Below are 20,983 nucleotides of genomic sequence, written 5' to 3'. Positions count from 1 at the left end.
AAGCATCAAGTTAGCAGGTCAGTCACACCACTTCCGGATGCACCTTTCACGATAAAATGCAAGCGCAGGGCGCACTGTCACTTTGGCAGTGATTATCACATTTTCGAGTACTTGTGTCACGTGTCTCTCAGATTTCGGAACACCGTCATGCATATTTGGTTTCAATAACGTTCATCTTTCAAATGTCTCACTCTTTAGTCCCTCACTGAAGCCTTTCTTCTGGGACCATAATTGTGAAATCCGCCTGCCTGATGTCAAGTTACTTATACGACTTCTAACTTGACGTGTTGGTCCCAGCGCAACAGTTTTCTACTTCCTTCTTGTCATAGAGCGCCAAGAAACACTGAACTTAACCTCACAGTCAACAAATCCCGACTCAGGGAAAAACCTTGATATCTTTCCCTCCAATAATATTGCTATGGATAAAAAAAATGCAATGTTAAACACAGAAGGACAGCTCTGAAGCTGTGCAAACACAAATTAGAGTAATAAGTTACAGGCTTTTGAGATAATGAATGAATTTTATTTAATTTTCACTGTACATAATATATAGATAAAATACAATAGCGACATCATGGTTGATGCAAAAATATAGTCTATGTCGATGAGTCATAGTCAGCATGGTAAAATAATAACATCTTTATGTGGTGCAGTTTGTATTGTGTGTTAGGACGAATACAGGATCATGGCAAAAAGATGGCAAGTCTTGTATCCTCTGTGTGTGTGTGTGTGTGTGCGTTTGTGTGCGTGTGTGTGTGCGCGTTTGTGTGCGTGTGTGAAGAATGCTCTCTCTGTGGTCTCACACAGTGGCCCTGTTCAAACCAGGGTCAGCTGCCGACACACACATGCATGCGCGCAGTACATGCGAAATTTGCGGTAAATCAATCTAAACAACACAACATTCTTCAAAACAGTCAAACAGCATTCCAGTAAGTAACTATCTGTTGCTTTTTCCAAGTTGCCATTACTTTGATTTTGTCTTTTTTCTTCTTCTTCTTCTTTACTGGTGGCACACGATAAGACCAAACTAAAACAAATGAAAAACTGAATCTCACTATTTACCGGACAAGCAGATTCCGAGGAATATAACTCATATGACTGTGTGGTTTTGAACAGAAACCCATGTATTATCCTCTAATCAGTAAGCAAACAATAAGTATGATTGTGGAAAGCAATGCACTAGAGCTGCTTTGATATTACGTACTGTTGAGATTTGACTCCCAAGTGCTCAAATGGAGAAGCTTGGTAATCAGTAGATAACACTGTGTGTGCATACTGGATTGTGTCTATTACTTGAAACACTGATGTTTTTAGGTGTATTAAAAGCGCCCGTCTTCTAGGTACAGTTTGAATTGTATTAATTAAGAATATAATACCAACTGTATTGTAATTGCCATATTCCAAAGATGTCTCAGTCTCAGTATGTCTACTCGATCACCACTTCACCTTAATATACAACCTGGTTGATGTTATGAAATGAAACTCAAAGATACTTTACTTACTTGTCAAAGAACATTATATTCTGTCCAAATAAAAAAAAGCAACGAAGTTGAATAGCTGATCCTTTGCAAACCCCAATTCCAATGAAATTAGGACAAAATAAAAACAGAATATACTAGAATGATTTGCAAATCGTTTTCAACCTGCTGTGTATTCAATTGAAAATACTACAAAGACAGGATATTTTATGGCCAAACTGATGAACATTATTGGTCTTTGAAAATACTCATTTTCAATTTGATGCCTGAAAAAAGTTTAAAAAGGTTGGGACAGGGGCAACAAAAGACTGGGAAAGTTGAAGAATGCCCAAAAAAACACTTGTTTGGAACATTCCTCAGTTGAACAGGTTAAGTGGAAACAGGTGAGTGTCATGATGAGGTATAAGTGCAAAATACTGTTCAGCAATTTAAATTGTACACCAAGCAAGAATGGGAAAGAAATTCCACATAAAAAGCTTCAACAATTAGTGTCCTCACCTTCCAAATGCTTATTGAGTGTTGTTAAAAGGAAAAGTCATGTAACATAGTGGGAAACATGGGCCTGCCCCAGCTTTTTCGGAGCGTACTGCAGGCATCAAATTCAAAATGAGTGAATATTTGCACCAACAGCAAAAAACAAAGTTTATCGGTTTAAACATGAAATATTTTGTCTTCTTACTGTATTCAATGGAATATAGATTGAAAGGGATTTTCAAATCATTGCATTTTGTTTTTATGGTTTACACAATACCCCAACTTCATTGGAATTGGGGTTTGGAGATAAGAGTTCTGTTGACCGTTGATCAACCGCATCATGAAGCAATTGAAGACAGAAAATGAGTGAACTACTTGGCTGCAACCAGCAGAGGCGCTGTTGAATCAGTCACAAGTAGTGTGCAGCCCACATAGACCTCTGCTATGGCAGCATTAATCTACTGTATACAACAATGGCATGAAAACAGGAGATTCTCCCACCTCTCGATTGCAACACTGCACCCTTATTAATAATAATGAGTTTACTCAAGCTAGCCAAGTTAGCAGGTCAGTAGTGTTCGCCCACTATTCATGGGGGGGTAGGGACCAAGCAAGAGGCAACAAACAATCAATCACATTCACACCTTTGGACAATTAGTCTTCAATTAACCTGACATGGATGCTTTTAAAAAGTGGGAGGAAGCCTTCGAAATCTGAGGAAAAACCCAATGTGGGAAATGTGCTAACCATGACCCAACCTGTCACCATTAAAACAATTGTTATCCATCCATCCATTCATCCAACCATCCATCCATCCCACCGATCCTCACTAGGGTCTCAGGTGTGCTCATTTTGAGCCTCTCTCAGATGACTTTGTGCACCCTGAAATCGTTGCCAGCCAATCACAGGGCATATATAAACAAACAGCCATTCAAACTCACACATACGGACAATTTATAGTTAACATTTAACCTATCATATATGTTTTTTGGGGCGGCACGGTGGAAGACTGGTTAGCGCATCTGCCTCACAGCTCTGAGGACAGGGGTTCAAATCCGCCTGTGTGGAGTTTGCATGTTCTCCCCGTGCCTGCGTGGGTTTTCTCCGGGTACTCCGGTTTCCTCCCACATCCCAAAAACATGTGTGGTAGGTTGATTGAAGACTCTAAATTGTCCGTAGGTGTGAATGTGAGTGTGAATGGTTGTTTGTTTATATGTGATTGGCTGGCGACCAGTTCAGGGTGTACCCCGCCTCTCGACCGAAGATAGCTGGTATAGACTCCAGCAGGCCCGCGACCCGCGTGAGGATAAGCGGTACGGAAAATAGATGGATATGTTTTTGGAATGTGGGAGGAAACTGGAGTGAGAAACTGGAGCAAAACTTGTTACAGCTAATTTCAACAAACAAAGTCATTAATACATTTAATAATCAGCCTTTCTGGTGAGTATGATGTATTTTATTTGTTTTTGTCATGTTATTAAATAAATCTTGATTCTTGAACTGCTCCAGATGATGTAAGCGGTGCAGTGATGTTATTTTGTTTTTGTATAGTATTGATCCATCCATCCATCCATCCATTTTCTGAGCCGCTTCTCCTCACTAGGGTCACGGGCTATAGTATTGATGGTTTGTATAATTATGATGTGGTAGTGGTATTAAGACGTGGATTAAATCAGGTAAATGCCCACAGAGGAGACGGGTATCTAATGCACGGCCTTGCCACTTCCTAAAAAACAAACTGATGAGTTTTGACACAGGATGAGCTTGGGGATGCTGCACTGACACTAAGAAAATTAAGCTTAAGTGCGACAAAATGGAAATACCCAGGCCATATTTCCATTCTGCACTACTCAGAGAATTTCAGAAATTAACTTCACAAGCTCCTAAGCCGTAAAATGAACATTACATTTCTAAATCAGCATTATATCCTCATGTAATGAGCCAACCAGGACGTGCCAAATGCTAATCTACGTGCCTCGCAGGGCTAATCAATCTTCTAACATTCATAAATTATACACTCACTCAACATAGGCACACCGGCATAATCTAATGAGACGACATCACCATTTAGCCTTTACGCTGGTGCTTACTTATTATTGTTTTATTTTTTATTTTTCCAAGTCTGATAGAGAACTGCACTGCATCATTTTAGTGCTGTACTTTCAAAGAATTTGGTTGTCTTAGGGCACCAATTAAAAGCCTAAAGCCAAGACACAAAAAGACAATTCAACAGTTTTGTGTACTCATGACACACAGTAAAATGTATAATTTTTTTCAAATCACTGCAAAGTTTTGTTTTTATCATTCTTTTTCATCATCTGATTGGATGAGATTTTAGTATCAAATGTACAACACTGCAAGACCACAAAATAAAGCAATGTTAAATGGAAACGTCCCTGATATTTTAGAACTTGAAATCCACACAAAGTAACTGTGTTTTACACACACACACACAGACAGACAAGTTCATCATATCCAGAATATATCTTGCAGAGATGGGCTGCTCGGCTCATCTTAACCCCCATTGTCACGTTATATTTATGAAAACACATTCAGAACAAAGAGTACACACTTTTATTAGAGCTATAAATACAGTGATCTTAGTAAGGAACATTATCTTTAGGATCTCATGTATATGACTAGAGTGAAAGGGCCTTGAATGATATGAGACCTCTGCGTTTCTGGATTTTAGTTAATAACTAGAAAGAAATAAATAAATAGCCAAGGCGTTAAGTCTTATTAAGTAAAGCTAAATATGAAAATACATCAAACATGACATCAGGATTTTCTCTATGATCGCTCAGAATTACGAATTTGTCGTTTGATTCAACGAAACTGGTAGTTCATTTTGCATTCACCACTAGAGGACGTTGTTGAATCAATATCACCGTAAAGTGCTTTTGGTGTCCCATCAAAATCACTAAGTTCAGTCATCAGTAAAATGTATCAGAATAATGAAACTCTGAGGTCTTATAAATAACCAAACGTTTGCACACATACCAGTGAAAAGTTACCATTTTTTAAATATCATTGGATGTACATGATTTTGGCATGTCCTACAGACTCCTCTCTTTACTAGTGTGTTTACCAATTGGTTAAATAACACTAACATTAACATTTTTATGCATGGTTTTACTACTGTTATTTGATTAAAAAAAAATAAAAAAACGAATCTTTTTTTTCATCATATTGAACATTTTGCATGTGTCCCTGAAATTGTTGTCATATTGCTAGTATGGGGTAGCTGCCCCTTTAAGAAACCCTCTGATGTTTTTTCAGTGATATGACTCCCAGCATTTTGCCCTTCTTCAATGAAAGCTGGAACAATGGATGATTGCTGAATACACATTTACACTTACATTTCAATATGTTCATTATATTATGTGTGTAGCTGGATGCTGTCAAGCTTAACATGTCCACTCCGTCATACTCGGATATCAACTGATCTAAAAACCTTTCAGAAAATAAAATTATATTATATTTGTTAAACAATACACAATCAGGTTGCTAACTAAATCATGTGGAGACAAGGCCCACCACGTGCTCATAAAATATTAACATTAGCCAAAATGTTCCCTCTGTCATTGTCCACCATGTCACCAGCTCACATATTTTGCTGTTTACATGTACATTGTCTGCTTGCAAATAATAATAATAATAATTTGGGAGCTTGACCTATATGCATTCCCAACATCATAACATTTACTTGATACAATAAATATGAAGTTCAATGGAAAATCTCAACACTTTGGGGTGAAATGGGAAAGTCTCAAAGGCACCATATGGTAAAATTGAAAAATCTGCGTTTTTCCCTTGACTCTCATCTGTCGGTTTACTAAAAAGAATGACTCCAAATGTAACTTCTTCGTTGCAATTGACTGGAAAATATTTGAAACATAGTCATTGTCTTCCCCTATTGCATTTTCCCCACTGTATGATGTGCTGCATTTTCTGTGTGCATTCAGTTCTTGCCATGCAATGATCCTGCGCTTACATCTATGGAAGAAAAGCCATTCGACACTAATTATATTTCCTGACAAGCTATAATTAGAATAAGGAATTTGCAAAGTATGAAATTAAATGTGAGGAGGCAGTCATCCAGCTCTTGTACCTGGCACCACTGCAGCCAGGAACACTTTTGTTGGGTCTTTCAAATGATGACTCAGTATGAAAGAAGAAGACAAGAAGGGGAGCAGAAGATATGAAATAGAAAAGGATTGAAGAGGGTGACTTGATGGTAAGCAGCATGCAGAGAGCTAGAAAAAGCATTACAATAGTAGGAGTCAGCCAATATATATAAAACAACTCATATGACTTTTATTTTTGTTTAAATTATTTCAACCAATATATCCAAAGATTATACAAAATAATTAGCGTAAATCATAAAACTATGGGGTGTCGTTTGTAAAGCGGCTCACACTTAAAATAACAGCAACATTTTGTCAGATTTAGCTTCAAACAGTGTTTTAAAAAAATGGTGTGAATTTTTTTGACACTACAAACACACAGCTTTTGTTTTGGCACTACCCTTTCTTGGATGTGTGGATTTGTATATTAGCTAAATATTTTGTTCAACCTGAAATATTTAGATTTAACATTTATATTTAATAATTATATTAAATATATATTTAATCAACCAGTTCAGGGTGTACCCCGCCTCCTGCCCGATGATAGCTGGGATAGGCTCCAGCACTCCCTCGACCCTAGTGAGGAGAAGCAGCTCAGAAAATGGATGGATGGATAGATATATATTTAACATTTGGTTTTCATATTTATATTTAATTTCAAGATTTATATTAAGATATAGATTTAACATTTATATAAAGATTTAACATTTAGTTTTAAGATTTGTATTTAAATGTACACTTAAGATTTATATATATTTAACATTTATATTTAAGATTCATATTTAGATATATATTTAACATTTAAATATATATATTTAGATTTGAGATTTAGGTGTAACATTTAATATTTGGATTTAACTAAAGTTGAAAAATATTGTTCTAAATGTGCAGAAAAGTGACTCGAAAATGTTTGTTTTTTAAACACGTTTTGAAGCTAAATGTGACAAAATGTTGCTGTTATTTTTGGCGTGAGCAGCTTTACAAACGGCACCCCATATAAAACCACCACTAAACTTTATATTGCAATTGGACATAACAACTCAATGATAATTATTGTATCAAATCATCTCAAATATCCAGAATTCATTGGTTCTTTTACTGTAAAGACAATCACTTTTGCATAATCAATCAAAACAAGTTATCTTTGCTTAAATATTATGGTAAGAATAATTATCTTTCTTATTTGTTAAAGCTTACAAAGAACAACACTGGTGCTCCCTGTCGACTGTTGGTAACCCATCTTTAAAGAGGAACGAAATGACACAAAACAGAAACTGTAGGGAAGAAATCATTCCTGGATAGATAAATGTGTACATTATTGAAGCTGTACAGATTATTGTAACAAACCAACATTGAAAAACTAAGTCAGGTAAAACTCTCCCCAAAGTTAAAGAGGGATAAAACTGTCAACAAAGCCAAACAAAATAAATACAAAATTGGAACATTTAGGAGAACCACTCCTTTTTTTCTATCTGTTACCCTATCAAATAATGACCTCCCCCAGTTTAAAAGAGGCTGCGACAAATGATTGCATCATTTAGTCTACCTATTGTTTTTTTTAAATTTTATTTTAAAATATTTAAATGAGTGATCATGCAAATAGAAAAAGCCACGTACTTTAGGCCTGCTGATTCGGGGTAAAGGTTTTCCAGTTAATCTTTTCACCAGTTCAACCAGCTGAACACTGAAGTAGCTTCTCATTTCCTTTGCTAACATCTTTCCTCAACAATTACGTAATCTGGATGTAGTTTACATACATGTGCATCATGTGGACTGGCTTTACAGTTGTTGTCATCCTTTTTGTCTTAATTTTATCAATGGAAATCTTTTGTGGAAGTCCACAACCTTAGTGTCTGATAGCCAACATAACATATTTACCTAATGTTAGGATGGAATAGTGTCCCAAGATTATTGTTTGAGATCATTTTATGACCTGAGCATTTTCTAAGGACAACCAAACATTCCAAGTTGTTAAGGTATTAAAAAAAAAATCAAATCAAAATAAAACATCCAATGTCTAGACCAACATTTTTTCCAATGTCCAACACTAGTACTGTATTAGGTCTACACTGAAAAAAAGAAAAGAAAATGATGAGAAGAAAATCAAAATATGAAAATGTGACATAATATAGTTAATTCCAATTTAGTAGTAGAATGAAAAGAATACGCATTGGTGTGTGATTTTTTTCCTCATTGAATTAACAATATTACTGCCTATGACTTGAGTCTTGTAACTTCTTCTTTTTTTTTTTTCCAGTGTGGCCCTAATACAATCCCATGGCTAGTGGATAACGAAATACTGTAGTGCTTAAATATTGTGGACCTTTCTCAAAAACATTTCCAGTTCAAAACATCAATAAATCCAACATGTCCATGCTTCTTATCAGGCTGCATATCTTCAGTGGCGTATCTACTTGTATTGCAAGCACAAATGTCCTTTTAAATCCTACTCACCATTTTATATCAGTCTGTAATTCAGTGGGAGGTTCAGTACAAATCTACAATCAGTTTAATGATCTGTAATGGTCTATAAGCAGTCCAAATATTGTCCAGTCCACGCGTTTTTGAGTATTTAAGCAGTTTTTGTTTGCAACGTGGGATTCAGAAACCCCAACCAGCGTCTGTACAAGGACCAAAAACCGTTGTCCCAAGTCAGTGAGAATTTCTTTGTAAACCAGTAGTCTTTAATCCAGTATCAGCAGAGCAATGTTTCTACCAGATATCAGAGCTTAGTTCTCTGCTGGTGAGTGGGACAAAGGTGCTGTTCAGGTGAAGATCGGGCTTCTTTCCAAGTGTGCTGCTCTGGGAAACCTGGGAGACACACAACATAACATGGTGATAAGCAGTCATCACCTTCAAAATATAACTTTGGCGTAATCTACTGTGCATCCTTAAAGAAGAAAATTGGTGCTGTGTCATATCATGAATCCAATGCAAAGGGTGTATCCTGTCACCTACAGTTTAGAATATATTTGCCTTGAAACATCACCACAATGGATTTGAAATAAAACAGATTGAAGTTTAAACTTTCCGTTTTGATTCAAGATGTTTTATAAATGGCATTTATTTGCCATTTAAAGGAGACATAGGTAATTTTTTCCCTCTGACATTCTGCCATCAAAATAAACAAAGGACAAATAATTACATGATACTTAATATCCACTTGTCACACTTTGGTTCTTTTTATTTGTTATTATTATTATTTTTGTCCTGTTCGGTTGTTAGGTCAAGCGGAAAGGAAGATTTGTATCCCTTTTATGCTGGAACAGTTTTATTGTGTCACAATGAACTTTTTAAGCTGCCACTGTGGTTTCCTTTCATTCTGATGGATATTTATTGAGAATTACAGTCATTCAGTCGAACAGAACAAAGATTTTAAAAGGGAGGGAACAGAAACAACAAAAAGGAGAGAGAGTGAAAAGGTAACTAAATACGATAGGAAAAGGAGACAATAAAAGACAAGACACTAGCTGTAAACAAGATGAGGAAAGTAAATCATTACATACCTAGTACAATGACACATTAGAATCGAGTGTTGTATGGGGCAGTCGTGCTACACCCTGTGAAGGAAGGACAGGACAACAATATAGGACAGGACAGGACAGGGACAGAAGGGGAAGCATGCAAGACAGGGGACGTGGATCCGGCTGTACAACTGAAGTGTGCTGGGAGTGGTTATGTAAATTATACACATCTATAGGATCAGAGTGTAACTGAGAGGACAGCCAAGAAACTTGCATAGTCATAAGTTATTTGTCAAAAGGAGTGAGTGGCCCCCCACCCAGCGAATATAAGTCCCAGGGGTGTGTGTCTGCAGACTTTTGCATGCACAATAACCGTCAAAAGTGTCCTGTAATTGCAATGCCTTCACCGCGGGAGCTTAGGACCCCACCCCATCCAATCGAGAGGGGGGGTCGGAAGTGAACTGAAGCTTTAAATAGAACCACAATTTTCTAGTTTCTTTCACAGTAAGATCTCCTCACTCACTTGAAAATTAAACTAATATTCTGTTCCATCCATCCATTTTCTGAGCCGCTTCTCCTCACTAGGGTCGCGGGCGTGCTGGAGCCTATCCCAGCTGTCATCGGCCAGGAGGCGGGGTACACCCTGAACTGGTTGCCAGCCAATCGCAGGGTACATACAAACAAACAACCATTCGCACTCACAGTCATGCCTACGGGCAATTTAGAGTCTCCAATTAATGCATGTTTTTGGGATGTGGGAGGAAACCGGAGTGCCCGGAGAAAACCCACGCAGGCACGGGGAGAACATGCAAACTCCACACAGGCGGGGCCGGGGATTGAACCCGGGTCCTCAGAACAGTGAGGCTGACGCTCTAACCAGTCATCCACCGTGCCGCCATATTCTGTTCCTTCAACTTCAAATATTGAGTTGTTACTTTTAAAAATATGCAATGAAAAGTGTTCATGGATGACAGCAAAACTATTTTGCTTGGTGAATAAATAAATTATTGAAAATATGTTTGTGAAAACCTACACTTAAGCTGAATGTCTACATTTCAATCACATTTTGATTGCCTTCTTTTAAATCCATTTTGGTGGTGCATAAAGGCGAAATCATAAATACTCCTTGTCCTTTTCCAAATGCATTTGGACCAAACTGTATGTAACAACATTACATAGAAAACATCTACACCCAAGTCCATCAAAAGTACACAAAAATATAAAGGTGGATGAAATTTTCTTTCTACATTTGTTTTATCCAAACAGACCTCTTCTTCCCCAGTCAACTGCCCTGAACCCCTAGGGAGAAAAGAGGGGTTTTAGTTGAAATAGGTTTGAAATCTGGGGACATGTACACAAACAAAAGCATTAAGGGTTAATAAATAGGATATGACTGCTAGAAGTTAACTACCAACTGACACAGATCAGTGGAAGTGCCTTTTCCCCACCTGTCCATTCAGAAGTGTCATGGGGATGTTGCAGTAGACGTGGCGCCCCCCAGGGCCCAGAGTGGAGAACTGCATGGTAGATGGAGGCGGGAGAGGAGGCGACAGAGCAGGAGGCTGCGGGGGAAGGTGAAACTCGTAGCTACGGCAGAAATGCCTCATTTGGGCTGTTGTAGCCATGTGACCCCCTCCGACAGGCAAGGTCATCTGGTTGTAGTCAGGGATCTCTGTTGCCAAGGAAACCTACAGAAGAAAAATCAGAATGTTCTTGTAACTTTTGTCATGCAGTATGACTCAAAATGGCAATTCAATTAACATCATGACAAGGTGGTTTTGTCGGGCCCTGCATTCAAGGTTATCAAATAACTTATAAATGGTCAGAAGTCATTTTGCAGTAGGAGACATATTTAAATAAAGGAAAAGTACAGACAAAGATTTCTTAAAACCAATGACAAAAGATAGTTTGAAGAGACATAAGCAAAGATGATAGTTTAAATTTGGTTGTGGTTTCACGTTAACAGCTGACCTGATGATGTCCATGCCGATTCTCACTTGGAGGCACCAGGGATGCTGAGGTGGTTGTCATGGCAATGGTGGAAACGGATGTCTGTAGGTCTCCAAAGAGGCCCTGCTCACCCGAGTCCATCACCTGTTACCACGGAGCCATGTAAGTTGAGTAACTCTTTTACATGTAAATGTAGACAATGTATGACAAATTAATAGGTCATGTTAACATTTGGAAGGATAATGTGGAGTGAGCCGGTGATTGTGAATTTCACAACATGAAAGTCGACCGGCAAGGAGATGTTTGTGTGACTCGGTGGTCCACTCGACTACATTCCAGACTTTCCAAATCAAAAGTTAGCATTTTGTGTCATACAGTCAAATCGGTGCCCCGATGAAAGACTTGTTACCTACAGTATATTAGCTTGCTTGCTAGCTATTTGAATGTAGTGAACAAAGCCACTCACTGTTTTGCACACATTTATGGAACATTGTTTGGAAAATGATTGATCCTAGCCTCAGAGTTTTGATTTAAGGTTTTGGTGGGCCTTAGGATTTCAAATCGGGCAGTTCGGGGACTCGTTGGGCATGACTGGGTTAGTGTTTGATTCCAAAAATGAAGAGTATGAAAATATTGAGACAAGGCGGTCGGTCAAATCCACCTTATTGCTGTTCAGTCTACAATGAGTCACTGAGCAAGATGAATGTTCAGTATTCTTATGAAAGGTTCAGTTATGGGTGCTTATTGGCCCATAAACTGAAAAGCCCCTTCTTCTTGGACTGACATTGTTAAAGCAGACTTTACATGGATGAATGAACAAGTTCCCCCCCCCCCCCCCCCCAAAGTCACATGGTCCTAAAGTTTGAGGGTGTTTTGTAGGGTACCAGTGTTGATGCAGCCAAAATTTATGGGAATTTTCATAATGTCATGAATTTTATAGCATCGTGAGCCTTTTGGGGAATATGTAAGTGTCACTTTTTTTGTACAACTTGTACAAGCTTTCAGCTAAAGAGGACACGCATAATCTAAGATGCTCATGGTTTATAGACATTGCAATGACAATGGTTTGTCATAAAATATGCACATTAGGCAATGTTCCATTCCTTCAAAGACAACAACGATACTGGCAGTTTAACTCAGTAGTTTCTCAACTTAAGACCTCTGAGTTTTTATGAGCCGTCACTTGGCCATTTTTTTATCTTGAGTTGTGAGCAAAAACTTTACAGGTAGCCATGAGCGCTAGGTAATGGCCAAACTCCACCGCAAGCAGTAGTTTGGCATATAGTGAACAATTCTTCAAGGCCAAGTGGCTCAAGAAGCAGAGGCTTCGAGCTGTTTATTGACACTCGCAGTTAAAATTGACTGTAAAACTAACACAATTGCACATTGTGTATTTAACTAAACCACATCACGTTGTTTTACAAAAGTCTGCTATCTTAATGCTAACACAAAGCAAAATAGCATAAATGCACAAACGAAACTAGTATCAATGTTGCGGTGTTATAACCCTTCCAGCAACAGATATTTACACAAACAGTGCAGCACCACATGCAGACAGACAGACACCATAACTACACTCGAAGGCATATATTCTTTATCCTCTGTGAAAAACAACTAATTTCATTGCAGCTTACTGAGCTGTTGTGACTGTCTTCTTTGTGTATATATACTGCCTACTGGTGGCCAAGGTCCACACACCAGAAGGTGTTGCACAATGAATCATGGTGCAAAAACAAAAATTATATTATTACTGTATGTTTTTCAATGAATGAAAGTTCATGAACTAGTTAATATTTTGGACAAACGTGAATTGAACGAGGTGTATTTCTGCCCAATTTAATGTTATCGCGAATGTGCTCATTCTGGCGTCTCTGAACAGATTTTGAAAGCTGGGTCAGTTTTTTTTCCCCCCCATTAGACTGCTGGGTTTTGTTAGAGGTGTCCAACAGCAAACCCGGTGTCACACTGCTAACTAGCCTTCATATGTCGGGGCACAAAATCGTATTTGACAAAAGTGGTATTAGGCATAATAGGCAGTGTTTCCCCTTTGTAATTCGCCGCGGGGCTTACTGTAGATGCATATACAAATCCCTCGAGAGTACACACATAATGGAGGGAGTTTAGTTAGAGTGTTAGGCAGTTAGAGGGACATAGCTACAGTAATATCTATTTTTCTACCTCAGACTGTGTTTGTGTTTGCACATTAAGGAGTACAGTCCTGTTTTTGTTTGAAATTCTCATTAAAAAAAAAGACCATTTAAGTTTTTCCTCCTGTTTTTGAGACTGAAGGGTAAAAGCTGGAGCTGGCTACTAGTGTGGACTGAATGGCTTGCAACACAGGGGAACTGCCAGTATTTTGAGGGTAAATAGCAGCAACATATTGAGAATAAAAAAAAAAAAAAGAAGAACTTTGAACTAGTTGATTTTTGGAACAGTGAACTGATCATTGAACTAATCCGTGTGGAAAATGAACTTTCCCTACACTGGTTAAAACACATTGTTGTTGCTAAAATATCTTTGACAATTGTTGGTTGCAGAGATTGTATTCATTTGACTGATTATTTACCTGACGTCTGGACAAAGTCTCTCTTCGTTTAGCAGGCATCTCATAGACCACCTTTTTCCAAAACTTCGATGACAATTCATTGCTCTTTGGACCCCTCCATTTGATGATGGATAAAACCTGTGGGGAGGTAAGGAGATAGTTTACTCTCTCATAGTTTTGTATGACAAATCATCCACTGTGTTCACCATTCTCTGAATACCTTGATTGTATGTTTAAGTGCTTCTACGTCTTGATAGTTGATCACACTCTTCAGATCTGCACATTCTATCATGATTACCTAAGACACACAAGTAGAACACTCGAATAAGATGACCAGTAATAAAATGTCTAAATAGAGCTTGTAAAGATAAGCTTGTATTACTTATTTTTGAACTCTTTTGACCCAACTCCTTGTTGTGGAGCTACATGGGCCAAGGCTGTCGCGTGTTTTCCCATGAGTTCCCGTGTCTCTTGTGCTTTCTGCATTATTGTTTCTATTGTTGTAATTGAATGTACAAAACTGAATTAAAATGTTCCTTAAATCTATGAAACTAACTTTTCGAGTTCGATTAGTGTTCCGGGTCGGAGTGTGTAGCTTGGAGGTTCCACTATAAAATACAATGATACCCTTAGAAGTCAAAAATTGATGTAATGTTGGTTTACCTTGATTTCCCCAGTTACCAGCATGGAGTGGAGGCGTGTTTCGATCTGAAAGATGCTCCAACCTCTCTTGGCCACAAACTCTGGTGTCAAAACAATGATCAAACGTCTGCTCTGCAGCACACTACGAGCTAGGTCCTCAATGTATGCTGAGAGAGTGAAGAATAGAGAGAGAGAGATGGAGCCATTCAATTGTGAGTTGCATGTGTTGTCATAAAAATGGGCAAATTAACAGAGTTGAAAATGCATTTCCATGTCATATTTTTACTTTTTTAAAAATTTTTAATTTAATTTAATTAATTTATTTTTTTGACAATTGTGCAAAAAGATGCAGAGTCCTCTAGCACTAAGAGCAGTTCGAATGACTAATATTGCAATAGTCGGGTGCAATGATCATTGTGCAAAGGGCTAGATACAAATTGCTGGGTCTCCAGAGTGCTCTCCCACCCATCTAGCCGGAAATTAAACAAGAAAACATTTTCTTAGCTGCCCCTTTCTAAAAATGTGTCTGTGAGCGAGCAGTTTGAAATGTTAGCATCTGTTAACTGGCACATACTTGAATCTTTGGTTAAATTGTTGATGGAGGCTGGGCGTGGTATTTGTGTTGAGCGATGTGTCTGCTGCAGACGGATTCAAACCATACAATTGACAACTGTAATTTGTTTCAACTTGGTGATAAAGCGCTGCCTTCATGAGAGAAAATATAATAGTTATTTGAATGGTTAGGCTTTTATCTTTATACTCTGTGCTACTAGTAGCCCTGGTTTACAGAATAGAGGGACAGAAAGAGCAGTGGTTCATTTGCATTTGACAGAACGCCCCCCTGCTCGGCCACCCAAAACTGAGTGACTTCAACCAGGGTGAAACAAGTGGATGTCAAGTGTATTATAATTCATATTTTGACAGAAAAATGCCAGAGTCCTTCATTAACTTACCTGCAAACTGAAAAAAAGCAACATTTTCCTTTTAGAACAAGAAATTTGCAGTCAATGGTTATTGTTCTTTATTGATTATAGTTTTGTCCTACATATTTCTACTGTATATTGTCACCACCGGCACGGTGAGAGACTGGTTAGCACATTTGCTTCACAGTTCTGGGGACCGGGCCCGCCTGTGTGGAGTTTGCATGTTCTCCCCGTGCTTGGGTGGGTTTTCTCCGGGCACTCCGCTTTCCTCCCACATCCCAAAAACATGCGTAGTAGGTGTATTGAAGACTCTAAATTGCCCGTAGGTGTGAATGTGAGTGCGAATGGTTGTTTGTTTCTATCTGCCCTGTGATTGGCTGGCGACGGGTTCAGGGTGTACCCCGCCTCCCGCCCGAAGATAGCTGGGATAGGCTCCAGCAGCCCGCGACCCTAATGAGGATGAGCGGTGAAAGAAAATGGATGGATATTGTCACCACCTAAGTTGATGCAGAAGCCTTCCTAAAAATGCCTTTTTTAATGTTTGTAACATCGCTTATTGATTTTCAAAAAAGTAGGCCCCTAAAGCTGTTCATTAAAACAAGATTTGCATGAATTGCTAAAATAATAAAATTTCTAGCAAACCCACTGCAATTTCACACTCGATAATTAATTGGCACAAATAACAGTGAACATTAGTAAAATTAGGTTTGCTTGCTTTTTATTTAATGGTTTCCTTCCTCCATTTCTATCTTTCTATTTTTTTAAGTCTAGTGTTTTTTTTCTAAAACATATTAACCTCCCCAACTCCTTATTGCAAATTGTTTACAGCATTAGGGGCACTGATGGTTCTAAACAATTTAACTGGGGTGGGTGGGCTGGGGCTAAGGGTTTTGTCAGAGGGGCACGCACACCCACTCACGCACACATCCCTATTTTCAAAGGCAACAAAGAGTAGTGGAGAGGAAAACAACATTTCAGCAACACAGTAGGCCTATATAAACAACATTTGTTTTAATCGGCCACCGTTGCGGGCTTGCTTGGTTTTGTGTTGGGTAAGGTTAACTAATGTTAGCTAGTAGCATGCAATCAACTGAAGCTGTCATTAACGCCTGCTCTGAGAGTTGGCCATCAAGCTATGCCCACAACTTGAAAAAAATTCATCTTCCCTGTGTAATGTGTTTTGTGTTATTTGGGCTACAGTGTCTTGCCGTATGGCACCACACGCATTGCATTGCGTTGCGAGGCAGCGGCAAACGGGACGGGATCCGCCGTGGCCCATTGCCAGCCCGACAGCGGATTGAGAAGGCGCTGGAGTTGGAGTGGGAGCAGTTGGCGACCGCACATTTCGGGGCGAGGAGGAGGAGGGAAATAAAAATCATCCAGATGGACCGGTGCTTGTCACGTGGTTGTAGCCGCTTCTGGGCAGCCACAGAAGCGCGTTGACCCGCTTAATTTCAAAGGAGGAAAAATTGTCCTGGTGGCGCAGCTTATTTGTCATTATGAGAGGCTGCTTCACTGCAGCCCGTGAGGGCCAGTCTAATGTGGATCGCTAGGAATTCTCCTCTCCCCGCTTAGAGTTCTGAGAGAGAGAAAAAACGTTTTTGATCGACAGCTTAAAGTTCTGGGGAGGCGGGATTTTGAAAACATTTTGTGACATGCCCACAGCATTTGGAAGCTAAAAAAATTTCTCAATTCTTGAGCATTTTGGGGCCTGATTTTACGTACTTTTTTTATCCATTCTTTCATTGTCCGGCTTGTTAACAAGACTTTTCTGTGATGTGTCAAATTTACAAAGACATTTTTTGGTTTGTTTGGGGTCTCTTAAACTTAACAGTGACATATACTGCAATTTATAATACAGTACAATACTCTTTGGTAATTTTGGTAATTTATTGGAGCAGCTCTGGGAAAACCTTATCTTAAATTGTCGTCTACTAAATTATTTCAGCATTGTACTATTCCTCTGCCACCCAAAGAAAGAAAGAAAAAAAATCATAAAAGTGGTTTGTGGTCAATATTTTCATGATTTAACAGTCAGTGCAGATACCGGGGTATGCAGACTGTTTCGGAACAGTTTTATCAACTTGTTTTTTTCTGTTTGCAAGTTCTGTCCTCAAACTGTCATTTTGGAAACTTAGAACAACAGCTTTACTGTTACCAGCTTCACTGGTAAGGATAGTTTGGCAGATGATACAGAAAACCATTCACACGTGTACAGTGAAAAAGATTAATAGAAGAATGATAATCCCTACTACACGCAGAAAGAAATCATTTGCAATCAAACTGTTTTCGTATCCTAAAAAGACTGCGGCACCCCCATCCCGTGAATCTGTCATAGTGCTTATGTGAGTGAGGTCAGAGCATTGACAGATAGCGCAATAACAGTCAAATTTCCCCCTTGAGTTGGACTGAGAAATGGCACATAACCCCAGAAATGATGACAAATGGTGTGTGTGTGTGTGTGTGTGTGCCCATACTCTGTGTGTGTGTGGCTGGATGGGGAAGTTAGAATAATGTTGCTATGGTTTACATGACATGCAACTGTGACAATACACACACATATATATGCATATAGTGTGTGTCAATACCCATTGAGTTAAGATGAATTTACACATACATTCTTATTTATTTAGTCATAGTGATGGACTACGGATATTTGAGGAGACTATGTGTGTGTGTGTGTGTGTGTGTGTGAGAGAGGGAGGGAGAGAGAGAAAAAATGGATAGAAAGAGCAAGAGAGAGAGGCTGGCTCAATGGCAAGATGACTGATGGATACTTACTACTGCTTGGAATGAGATCTCTGTTTGGTAGAAACAGCTTGTATCCATAGTGTTTCTCCAAGACATCAGGCAAGATCTCCAAAGCAAAAGTTTCCTCATCGCTGCTGGTTCTGCAGTAAAAAGCAACACAAATATGTTTAATGCAAAATCCTCTCCATAAATGATTTAAAAAAAAAAAAAGCAAGTACTGTAAATATGATGTGGTACATTAGCGAAATTTCAACATCATAGTACCAGCTCAGTTTAGGGCTGTTCCAATTCAAAATCACACCACACTGAACATTTCAATCGGAACAAGGCATACTAATAATCGACAAGAAAAGTTCGCCAGTATTTACTTCTTGGCATGTGGCTGTTGAGAGGAATTTCATTCAAGAGGAGGATGAAGGCAAGAAGAAGACTGGCATGAAAATATGTTGATTTTGGTCATTTCTTGCAGTGTCTCATCCAATGTTAGAATTATGATTCCTCTGATGAACGACCAGTGGTGTTACCTCACTCATAATGTACTGTATCAGCTTGACACACTTCAAACCACGGCTGAACATATACTATAAACAGTATCTCGCACTACTTGGTTTTCACAATGTAAATGTGTCAATACCAGTGAAAGCCCCGGAAAGCCGATTATGTAGCATGTGGTGAAAAAGGGGAATATTTGCTATCAAAATTAAATTATGTGTTTCGTACGATCACCACTACTGTTTATAATATTTTTTTTGCAGTATTATTTTATATACTACAAAACTCATGGATGAAGAAAAAAAACATTCGGTCTTTTTGGATTAGAGGATTTTAAGGACTTCAAAAATTGTTCTGAAGTTACGTCATTTTTAAATAATCAATGAATATTTCTCTATTGCTCTGCAGCAACCTGGAATGTTATAGTTTTGAAGCATATAGCCTAAAGGCATGTGGCGGGCAGCTCGTTGGGCTCGTCTAACAATAACGTTTAATAATAATACAGTATATAAGAAAACAATTATAGATTTCACTTTAAAAATATATTTTTTTATCATGCAGCGTGTATTGACAATGCATAGAACTGGGACTTCCTGTTCTCGTTAATTTAAACCCAGCACTAATCTGTACTTTTAGTGGACCGGAAATTGGATTTATGTGCGTGGACCACAATTTAGGCAGGCCGGTCGAGCTCCCGAATGTTTGGCCGGTCCGGTCCGAAAGGGGAACAAGTAGATTTGGCGGAAATGGAGGAAAGAAAAAAAAAGAAGAACAGGATGAAAAAAAGGTTCCCAGGCAGGGCAGCCGGAGCCCGTATGTCGCTGTTCACAAGACTTTCGGAGCGGACGTGTGCTGCCCGCTTCCTTCCCAGGCACCCCAGAAGGGTAGCTCGGAGCGCTGGCAGGGTGCCCTGCGGCGGGGAAGGGTCCGATGTTTGCAGTGAGAGGTGGGGCGTCCTGGCTGAACCAGTCGTCGAACGAGAACCCGCAAACAAAGGGGGCTCCAGCCTTTAAGCTGGGCAAAAGGGGTGGTTCCCCCCACCCTCTTTTCCCCCTCCAGGGTCAACAGGGAAGATGGACCGCCTCTTAATGTTACTTTTCCATTTTAGGATTATTTTGTGCTTTAAAACCAGTGGGATAAAATATGAATTATTGGATTTAAGATAACGAGACCATTTTCCAGCCTTGCATTGTCACGCGCACATCCTCTTTAATCCCTGTAACGAATATTTCAATTGTATGCGGTTGTTGAGAAGACTGTTATATTTGCAATGTGGGATTTGTGTTGTGTCTGTTTGCAATTGAGTTGGTTAACCCCACTTAATGGCCTACTTAGGCAGAAGAGTAGGAAATACATGCATTGCACCATATAAGAAAACATTGTTGAATCCAGCATGTATGCTTACCTGCCCAAAGAGTCCAGATCCACTTTGGTATATGAGAGATAGGCATCATACTCCTTGTTATCTGATCAGACATGCAGAGAAAGAAATGAACTAGAGTTTCATACCAGGAAGCATGCAAGCATTATGCAATTTTAACCTTCAAGAAGGCAATGACAGTAACATACCTGTATAAGTATTTCACGATTTGCCTAATAATGGAAACTTGATGTTTTTTTTCTTCTTTACAGTTGTTCTTTAATCAACTTTGATCTTTTAACCAGACCCAGACTAGGATGATCTATACCCAGCAGCTGAGAACAAGTTTTGTGACACTGGGCAGCACATTTCACTCCAGAATGCTTTGATAGTATTGAGATCTCATTGTACCCAGCACAGATTCAAGACACCTTGTGTAGGATGCAGCAAAACAGACCCACAAGAGAAAGTAGCCCACTCCGTATTTCACAGTAGGTACAGCGTTCTTCTTTGTATTCGTTTGTCTTTGTGGATGTTTGCATCTGTAAACATAGAGCTAATTTGACTTGCCAAAAAGTTTTGATTTTGTCTCATCTGCTCAAAGGACATTCTCCCAGAAGCTTTGTGGTTTGTCTCAGCCTTTTTAGAAATACAAGACTCATCACTTTCAAGTTATTTCCATGACCATTCTGAGCTTTTCTTTCTTTACAGAGGGGTACAGACAATTTTGCCTGTATGTTTTTATCAAAATATTTCCTATCCTCCATTTGTCTTCTC

At 38.9% G+C, this 20,983-nt stretch overlaps 1 protein-coding gene across 4 annotated transcripts in view; it reads right to left on the bottom strand.

Annotated features, from left to right (window-relative positions):
* Positions 1–6,247: 6,247 nt before the first annotated feature.
* il1rapl2 (interleukin 1 receptor accessory protein-like 2) overlaps positions 6,248–20,983 on the bottom strand; it is a 287,003-nt gene continuing 272,267 nt past the window's right edge. For 3 of the 4 annotated variants that reach the window (XM_061788377.1, XM_061788375.1, XM_061788378.1), the window contains 9 exons: positions 20,252–20,312; positions 18,385–18,494; positions 14,702–14,847; positions 14,259–14,336; positions 14,060–14,176; positions 11,515–11,637; positions 10,992–11,231; positions 10,812–10,842; positions 6,248–8,890 (listed from right to left, as the gene is read on the bottom strand). In XM_061788377.1, the coding sequence (XP_061644361.1) occupies positions 8,802–8,890; positions 10,812–10,842; positions 10,992–11,231; positions 11,515–11,637; positions 14,060–14,176; positions 14,259–14,336; positions 14,702–14,847; positions 18,385–18,494; positions 20,252–20,312 (995 nt within the window). In that variant the 3' untranslated portion in view covers positions 6,248–8,801. The remainder of the gene's footprint in view (positions 8,891–10,811; positions 10,843–10,991; positions 11,232–11,514; positions 11,638–14,059; positions 14,177–14,258; positions 14,337–14,701; positions 14,848–18,384; positions 18,495–20,251; positions 20,313–20,983) is intronic. The other variant, XM_061788379.1, reaches the window with a different exon arrangement.

The sequence above is a fragment of the Phyllopteryx taeniolatus genome, chromosome 10 (genome assembly GCF_024500385.1).
Source record: "Phyllopteryx taeniolatus isolate TA_2022b chromosome 10, UOR_Ptae_1.2, whole genome shotgun sequence".
NCBI lineage: Eukaryota > Metazoa > Chordata > Actinopteri > Syngnathiformes > Syngnathidae > Phyllopteryx > Phyllopteryx taeniolatus.
This window is presented reverse-complemented; position numbering and strand designations above follow the sequence as displayed.